The sequence below is a fragment of the Trachymyrmex septentrionalis genome, unplaced genomic scaffold (genome assembly GCF_001594115.1).
Source record: "Trachymyrmex septentrionalis isolate Tsep2-gDNA-1 unplaced genomic scaffold, Tsep1.0 scaffold78, whole genome shotgun sequence".
Taxonomy (NCBI): domain Eukaryota; kingdom Metazoa; phylum Arthropoda; class Insecta; order Hymenoptera; family Formicidae; genus Trachymyrmex; species Trachymyrmex septentrionalis.
The window spans coordinates 1,063,133-1,073,613 of NW_017305967.1; the positions used below are offsets into that span (position 1 = coordinate 1,063,133).

Sequence of the window (10,481 nt, forward strand, 5' to 3'; positions counted from 1 at the left end):
ATATATAAAGTAGAGAAAAAGTTAAAATGATTAATTAAAATGGCATTTTTAACGATTCTGAATAAGTTGGTCTAACATGAACAAATTTTTATTACTTACGGAACATTTATTATTCAAAGAATTCTTCCTTTTGAGGAATCATTCCCTTCAAAATAATCAAGTTTACCAAATATATAGTTTGTCGATTACAATCAGATTAAATGTTTGAAAAGTTGTTATAAACTATTTCTAAGCATTATGTCAAAAACAATGCAAGATCGCAAAGGGTTAATAACACGACTAAAAATTGTTTTTAAAAATTCTGCAAAGACGTCTCTTGAAACGTACCCTCGGTTGTTGCAAGCAACGGAATAAAATAAAATAAAATAACGACGCGTAAAAGTCAATCACAGTCGGACTTGTGTGGCTTCCCACACGCGTAAATCTATCTCAGCTGATTGCCAATTACTTATGTCACGGTTGATGATGTAAGTTCTGTTTTATCGTTTACCGGGTATAAACGCGCGCGCGGATCAATGGCACGTGCGGAGGTGTGAGCTCTACCTCTATGGCTTTTATTATCGTATCACGAAGTGATCTGCATCGCCTAAGTTACATCGATACGAATTGCGAGCCCGCATTATTCATGCTTCTCAACCGCGTCTGATTTACCGTTACGTAATTAAGCTTTAATCATCCATACGTCTCGCGAGTACTCGATGCAACTCTCATTTTACGCGAGCAGGCTTCTTTTTTATTTTATCATCGTAAAAGGAGAATATTAAATGCAAGTTTTAGAGATCCACGAGAAATTGATAAACTTGGTAAGCCATGGCGAACACGACGAACGACTACATATGCAGATAGAGAGAAGATGTATGTACGTGAAAGAGAATGGTAAACGGCTTAGCGGGATAAAACGTACATTCCGACGTGATAATTCGTATTGCCTGTAGACGAGAGATATAGGCGCGGCGTTTATAAAGCGACGGTTTAACTTAAAATAAAAAAAATAAAAAAGTGATTCATCGCGAACCGAAAGTGGTGTTTTACGAGCGTTTGGCAAAAAAAGATAACCTGCTAATTAACGAACGTCTGCTTCCTGTATTGTCCTATATAAATGATTCCTGTTCGAGTAATAGGTCCATTTTCTTCAACTGGTAATGGTTACATATCCGGCCTTTAAATATAATTTTTTTCAGACGTTCACATTTTACCGTTCAATCAATGCGAATCAGCTGTTAACTTCCATTTTAGTTTACACGTTACAGATTGTTTTCTTTTACGTAAGACGATACACACATACAGTCTCGCGAAAATCCAGACGGTACGAAACTTTTTCCAATACATGTGCAGTAGACTACAATTTTCTAATGGATTTGACGTTGAAAAAGAGGAAAAAAATTCCCGACGGAGCACCGCCCGTAACTTTTAGTATCGATTCCCACGACACCGAACTCGATCGTATATATATCCGGGTTATTTTATAGCCAGCTTCGTTAATGGCACGCTGACAGATTCCACAATACTTCGATTTCAACGCGTATTATGTTGTTCATAATTTAAGCGATTATCAAAGATTATCAATTGAATAAATAAAGCATTAAATTCATCTCAAGGACCTATAAAAATCTATAACGCTGCTGACAAATTATATGAGATCACGAACTAAGCGAAGATAATCGTATATCGCTCAATGGATCATTTAGAATCTTCATAGAATAGATGTAGGATGCGTTGTTCGCGCGCGAATGGGAAATGTAGGTCGTAATCGACACGATGTCTTTCATTCTCCTACTACAGTATGCACTTTCTAATGTCGTGATCACTTTCTATGCGGGAAGAAATGATCGGGGTTCTCCGGTAGTGGCCTGCTGTCACGTAAGATTTACGCAGAGAGACTTTACGAGGGCTCGGCAGGGAATGTTGCGCGTGACTGGTCGGACGATGACGAATGTTCGTGTGTAAATTGCACGATTTCGCAATGTGACGATATGCGAGAACGTACCATATTGGGCGAAGAAATCGTGTGAACTATATTATCTACCCAAACTCTAAATTTTAGTTGATTAATTATGTTAATTAATGTTGATTAATTATGGCAATTATATTAATTAGAATTGTTACAAATGCCTTTTCGTATGTAAATAATAAAATAAAGATATGAATAAGTATTGATAAAAGATAAAATCAATTTGCCAATTAAATATAAATGGATAAGCTATAAAAAGTTCAAAGTAAAATTGGTTCTTTATTAAAATAAATGTTGGTGATTAATTATATGTTCTAATAATTATTAGAACATGTTTATATTATAATATAAATTGTATAGAATGTGTTATAAAACTAAAAGTGCGAAGCGTGTGAATATTTCTTCAATAATAAGAGATGTTTTCAGGATTAATTTGTCAAAATTAATTATAGCTTATCCATGTTAACGGATTTATGAAATGTAATACTTTTGTATGCTAATTTATTGTCTTAATTTGACAATGCATCGAAATATACTTGCTGTATGTGTAATATAATTGCCATAGATCCGTTATCTGAATTAAAAAATTATTTTCTCACTCACCGACCGATGCGCAGTGGCGGAATTATCTATAATGTTGACTACGATGATTCTGTAATGCATAAATATAACATATATTTAATATAACATATATATTAAAGCAGTGTTTTAAATGTTCATTATTTCACTAATTACTATATTTAGAATTCTTTATCTAATCCTTTTTGAATTTATTTTGAATTTATTTAAATATTATTTGAAAATAATTACAAAATTTAAGTAAATATTTACATTTATAAGAATTTTATAAGAATAAACTTTATACATTTTTTTATACGTCTTTTTCTTTATTTGTTTCCTGTATCTGTATTTTTAAATCATCAAGATAAAATTTTGCAAATTAATACAAAAAATAATTTTTACTCAAATGAAAAATAACAAAACTCACCACAAGGTTGCTCTACCAAGGCTCGATGCTTTTCCTAAGCCTCCTCCTCCTCTCAGGTTGTCCGCTTCTTAGAAATCGCCAAGACATTATTTTCTAAATCAATTAAATAAATAATTTTATTTTTTTTATTAAAGAGAAAACAATATAAATTTTCATATATAATATATTATACACATATGTATAAAATAAATAAACACAAGCTTAGCTGTCTCAGACATCATTTGAAATAGTTAATTTAGAAGACATTTAATTTAGAAAAGAAAAAGAAAATAATATATAAATATTTCAACATTTTTTCCTTACTTCCTATAAATAATATAATTTATTATTTTATGTAAATGTATACAAATATAAATACACAATAAGTATCTTCTTTTAACACGTTTTCCTCCATAAGATATATATTATAGATATTATAAATAGAAAATAAAATTAAATAAAATTTTTACATTTAAAAAATATTTGCACTTTCATATATGTATTATTTTTTCCTTTCTTCATTTCTTATTATTTTTTTAAGTATTAAATCGTTTGAAAATTTATATTATGACACGTCGATATTAAAAATAATATATTATAATAATTCTAATAATTGTATTAATTCTTTTCTCATGATATCCATTCAATTGCATTTCCTGATCTTGTCTGTGAATAGAGTGTTTAATAAAAACATCTAGACATTATTAAATTTAAAGATTAAGCTTTTCTTTTGCAGAATTTACTACATTACTAATTTTATCGCCTTTTATTAAACATATTCTAGCTGTAAAAAATATATTTTTTTTTCTTCATATATTTCTAAATTTAAATTTGTTATAAATTCCAAATAGTTTGCTCTCTTAATAATTACTATTCTGTGTTATTACTGCGTAATAATGTCTATATAAATCAATGATTAAATCGATCAATAATACGTTGATAATAACGAGCTCTATTCCATGACTTTTGTATATATGCATTTATGTATGTACAATGGATCGATAGATGATTGCACGTGTTCCGAGATTAAATATTTATGTCCATTTGTGCTAGCCCATCCATTTCAAAGTAATGTCTGGAATGTGAAATGTTATATCTAATTGTAATATTCACAGATCCATTAGCTCACCTTAAATAAAAAAACACATTCACTAATACGGTATTCTGCTATCTGATGAACTTAAACCTATTAGACCTCATTCCTTTATATATATATATATATACACAATCATGAGGCAATACTCGCGAAAACGCAATCGAGCGCGAAATTAATTATATCCGAGTATTCTCTGTCATATAAGCCATAAATATGATTCAACACGATTCGCATATCACATTCGTGCTCTGCACAAAGCGATCATTGGAAACGATAAAATAGGTACTTTCAAATTATTGAATAATTTGATCAAACGCGATGAAACGTTAAACTCGGAAAATGTATTCGATTTCAAATATTCTTTTAAAAATAAATTATCATTCGATAAAGCAAATCACGATGAAACGTAATTAATTAGAATTTTCTTTTCACTTCGATCCTCTGTAGTCATACACATGCAAACAATTATTTACGAGTTGCGTGAATTTTGAAAGTCACTCACAATCAATCGCAAAGATGAATAATTTAATGAGTAATAGAGAATAAAGTATCATTCTAATATCTATGGTATTTATCTAATATTTATCACGTCATATTTCGACACAATACAATATTAACGATCATACACGGAGCGACTAGTAAAGGTATCTTTTCATGGGGTTGTCGGTACAGGAATGATAGCGCGGTGACCTTTCCATTAACTGTCGGCGCGGCGTACGCGACACTTGAATGTGTGACGAAAACAATGCCGCGCGCCTTAAACAATGCTGCGCGCCGCATACCAACCCGTTTCATAACTAGTAATACTTTATTCGCTTTAAATATGGCGTTATAAAAGTAACATATACTTGAATATTTTGTCTTTTACATTTCGATGAACAGATTATTATTATCGCATGCTTTGCACTTCGTTTTATAAATTTGTTAACTTCGCTTTAATAGCGTCGCTTATAAATAATTATAGCATTCAATTGAGAGTTTTAGAATAGAAATATTATAACGTTATATCTCAATTCTAAAAATATGTAGCTTTATTAATAAAACGTGTAATATCAATGAATGATAATATTTTAGACTAGATATATTATAACTTTATTATATATCTCACAATCAGGAGCAATGTCTTAGATTCTAAAAATATGTAATTTCATTAATAAAATGTGTAATAAAATATAAATGTGTAATAACAAATTTTATACAAATGCATTTAATCCTTTTTAAAAATTAGAACAGTTAATTAACTACTCAATTTCAAAGATATTATTAAATCGATTATGTAATTAGAATAATAAAACTTATCCTTGTATTAATAAAAACAATTATATCTGTTACTATTATATTATATCTTTTACTTGCAAATTTTTAATATTAAAAATTAATATAATTACAAAATTACATTTATAAAATAGATTTTAAAATTAAAATTTCATTAATTAATACACATTAAATAAATATCTAAGCTTATTATACAATATTTTACTTTTAATTGTAAATCAATTAATAACAAATAATTATTTCCAATAGTAACAAATAATTCAATAAATTATAAAATGTTTACCTAGCAGTTTTTTCATTATCATCCTATATTTCCGTGGCTTTCTTGTGTTTGCTGGTTTTTCATGGCATTCATATCTGAAAAAGACATTAAACATGTATTAATTATTAGAATATAACGATTGTGTAGCACAATATCCTTTTATAAGTTTATCATATCAATACTTTGAATTATTTTTAATTATAAATAATTTTTAATAAATAAATATTTCCACCAGTAATAAATAATTAATTAAATCATATAAAATGTTTACCTAGCAGTTTTACTGTCATCCTATTTTTTCCTGGCCATCTCGTTGTTCTTTCTCTGTTGTTATTCTGTTATTGGTTCTTCGTGAACACTCATATCTGAAAGACATTAAGCGTGCATTAATTATGTAGCACGATATTTTTTTATATTCTTTATGTTAATTACACTTTATGTAACTCGCATTTGATCACAACAGTAAAAAAGGACGAAATTACAGTAAATTTTATATCCGCAACGTTTCGTAAATGAAACACAACGAATAATTCCGCTCCCTTTTTATAGCGGTTATTATTTTGTATCTATTATGACGCAAATTACATATGAAACTTGGAGTTACATACAGAGACCCGCAATTACTTGCAATATCGGAAATATGATCGTCGATCGTTTGTCGTTTACGCGATAGATTTTGGCCAGACAAATCTCGCATCTAACAAATCGTCAATGTACGAACACAAAATGTATGTTAGAGTTTATCCAGACTATCGAGCCGAAATTGGAACTTTTCGAGCTGAACTTTATTGTTTTATGTCGAGCCGCGTAACAAACGTCTACCGAAATGCTCGCGGGTTCAAGGTTGTACTCGATAATCTGGACGCACAATCTTATACGCTAGTTAACTACGTAAGAAAGTACAAGGAAAGTAGTGTAAGGAGATAATGCGAGATAGATACAAGTTCCGCTTACCAAACAGATTCACGACATCACTCATTTCGCAAGCTGATCCACCCCGCGTCCGCCGCTTTCCGTGACTGATACGTGATACCTGTGATGACAGTTGACATTAGACATGGCGTCATGGCGTCATCGCGCGGGCACTTTGCGCGCCAAAATCGGCGTCGGGCGCAACACTACGCATTTGCTCCTAACTTCACGTTAATGTTACTTTGCGTTCATTTTTCGTACAACGAATAATTCACTCTTTTTTCATGGCGATTATTATTTTACATTACAACACAAACAAATTAAATATAAAACTGAAAATTAGATAGAAATCCGCGATACTTATATAGAAATATGTTCGTCGCCTTATTATTTAACTGTTTGCACGATGGATTTTTCGGCCAAACAAATCTCGTGAAATACTCTAATTTATCATGTACGTCAAATTTATGTTACGTGCTATTATCTATTCTAAAAGTCTTGTGGTGACACATAAAAATATTGAAAATGTAAGATTTAAACAGTAAGATTCTTGAAGCAATAAGGAAATCAACATGTTAGATTCGCTCTGCATGCTCACATTATGGTTTTATAGTTGATTGATCGCTTACTGCATAAGTCTTACGTCTTAATTTTTTCTATGTGCCATAGCCTTAAGAAGGTACAAGAAAGATAATGTCAGATGGTACTGCAGGATTGATACAAATTTCGCTTACCAAAAAGAGTCACTCATCGCGACGTCACTCGTTCCGCAACCGATTCGTTTCGTGTCCGACTTGCAAATGAAGCGTAATTAAAGTAGATGACGTCGCGCAGCAACGTCAGTTGCGCGGTTAATTTAAAAAATAACGCTATCCTAATAACATACTTTATCCTGGATACATCCTGGAGATGTCCTGGAGGATGTTCATACAGACATTCTTTGGACGTCTTCAAGATGTCCCCTGGAGATCTGTGCTGTTAGGATACGTTTTACTCTTAGTTTTGCGTGCATTTTTTGCATTTTAGACAATGCAGTTAAATGGTAGACACAATATTTTTTTCTATAATAAGATAAATTTACATCAAATATTTTATTGCTTTTATTTTTTAAATTAATTTCGATGTTCAATTATTTTATACTTAAAGCTTTACTGTGTGGACTCGTCAAACTAATTTCATTTGATTGAAAGCTTAATTTCAATTATCAATTAAATTATAATATTTCATTTTTTGATTCGATACAAACAACGCAGAGGCTTCATTGTATATCTTTGATTTATTAAAATTTCATAATTTTATTTTTCTTTTAAAATCTAAAAAATATACAAAGGTCATAAGATTTACCTCTATATTTTTTTTTGTTAATTCGAAAATTTCTCAAGAACATTAGGTTTATTGAAATTCTTTTTCACGCACATAAAGTAAATTATTAGGTAAATTATCTAAAATTTTATAAAAATTATGTTGATGAAAAGACTACGATCAAAAAAAGTAAAACATTCTGACAAGATTAAAATAATAATAACATAAAATAAATATAGCATCAAGTTGTAACGCGTATACGACGTAATAAGAAATATTAATTTGTTTTCGAATTTAGCTCTTAAAAAAATTGTTAATGTCGTAATGTTGTTCTTTCATTTAGCTTAACTACCGTAACAAGGATAATTAAGTCAGGAAAGAGCGCGAGGCGTGTTGTAAAATGTAGAACTATCATGTTATGCCGCAAATCATTTTGCATCGTATAATGAACCCACGTATGCATCGGTAATGGCGTGTCAGTAATTAGACTCTTGTGTTCATTAACGTGCAATCCGATTAATTTATCCGGTTTGCAAGATCCCACGACAAAAATCAATCGTCGACCGGTCCCTTTCGTAACACAGCTGGCGTACTTGTCGAGGAATCTTCCTTCCTGATGAGAACATTTTGCACGTCACGTTTCCGGCCATGCCGATTTCTCGCACCTGTCTGAAAGAGCGCGGGCGTGTTAGTGAGCTCTGAGAATTAATGACATGCGGAAATTGCGCATCAGTTGCGTGCTGATCTCGATAGGGTGTCATAATTGCAAGTATATGGACGGGAAGTAAATTTATCTGTGAGTGAGTTATCTGCAAGTCTACGAAATTTTAACCCTCCGTCTGCAGTCTGGGCCTTTTTTTATACAAGCAAAATTTTACTCTTAAATTTCTCCGGAAATAAAAATCTGGTGTCTCCTCCTAAAATACCTCATTAAGAAATTATTTAATGATATAATAGAGATGTTGAAAGTAACCCTAATTCCTTCCACATGTTTTAAAAAAAACAATAACAAACAAATTGCAGGCAAAGTGAGTAAAAATATGATGGAGAGTTAAGTTTCTGTCTATAAATTAAATATAGTATTAAAATACTGAAATATTTAATACCTTCTATTTTAGAAACCTTCTACTTTCTACTTGCATCTGCGAGGAAAGTCCTTGGGCTTTACTTGTACGAGCGGCAATTGCTTTGCGCCTTTTTATCATTTACAATTAGTTTTACCAACATGCAAATTAGACCATTCTGTTCATACGCGCTACAAAAAACGATATAGCATTCCTATCATAGAAATATGTGTAATCATAACGATTTGCTTTATTACTCCACTGATTGCTCTTGCTAGTTGAATGAACTTTAAATGCTTCAAAGTCCCTGAAAAAGCGTTCATATATTTGCTATTCAGATAATCACACGAATAATTATAAATAATAGATGTTATTACTATGAGTAGCTATTAGGGCATCGTGTTTCAGTCTCCACACCACATACATATACACATTTTTCTAAATTCATAGATATTATATTTTATATTATAAGTACGAAATAAATCTCTTTTTGAATTGTTATAAAATAAAATATTAATGTTGCACACTTGTTGTAATAAAAACATAATAAGCAGTAATAAACGGTTAAGTCATTTAGAGACCATTTATAAAATGGCCTCTAAAATTATTTTATATATTATAATATAATACGAAAATAATAATTTTGCATAAAATTACAAGATATTAAAATATTTTTTTTTTTCATTAGATTATTTAAATTAAAATTAATTAATTGAACACAATTTTTCTTTAACAAATATAAAATGGATAAAGCCTAACGTTCAGTTTATATAATACATTTTAATTTAAACATTGTATAATATAGAAAAATGAAATCTAATATTAATTTTTCTATAATTTTTGGATATTTTACATTTCAGGTTTGTGCGAAGTGGAAGGAGGACAATCGAATATCATCCTCGATATTGAAGAAAGCAGAGGAAATGGTAAGTGCGACATGTTAATACAATTATTTTAGTATATTTTATTTACTACATATTTCTATTAATTAAATCTACATTTATACATTATTTTTTGAAAGTGTTGATTTTTAGAAAAACTTGTAAATTTAATAATTTACAATTGAGAAACAGATGTCATTAAATCACAAATACATTTCTTTGATTTCTCTATTTATTATGTAAAATAAAATAATAAAATATACATTTCTATAACTGGAAGCAGCGTCTATTATGCTTCTAGTATGTCCTTAATTTTTTCACATCGCGTACTATTTTGTTTGCCAAGAGTTTATTTGATCTGATTTAACTGTATACCTTGCATTGGTTGTGTTGTAAATATGTTTTCAATAAATTTTCGTGTTTACGTTCGCAAATAGATCATTCCTCGAGAAGATTTAATTTTAAGATTGTGAATGTCACAATTTTGTTATCTCATTATGCGGAAATTACGTTTAGTAGACGATCGAGTTGACCAATAACTATCGAAATCAAGCCGAATCAATTTCTGATATTCTTGAGAAACTCGTCTTTTACGTTCTGAAGATCTAAAAGACTACCTCGCTTTTTTTTATTTTCACCGTTTATATAATGCACGATAATTTTATCGACGAAAGACTCTATTTTGATGAGAAGTAATTTTGTTATTGTATCCCAAACGAATGAATAAATTTACTCTACCGCGCATATATATATATATATATATATATATAT

General features: G+C 30.0%; 1 protein-coding gene across 2 annotated transcripts in view; it reads left to right on the forward strand.

Annotated features, from left to right (window-relative positions):
- LOC108754238 (protocadherin-15) overlaps positions 1–10,481 on the forward strand; it is a 136,654-nt gene that overhangs the window by 92,950 nt on the left and 33,223 nt on the right. For both annotated transcript variants that reach the window (XM_018496415.1, XM_018496416.1), the window contains exon 3: positions 9,690–9,755. In XM_018496415.1, coding sequence (XP_018351917.1) covers positions 9,690–9,755 — 66 coding nt within the window. The remainder of the gene's footprint in view (positions 1–9,689; positions 9,756–10,481) is intronic.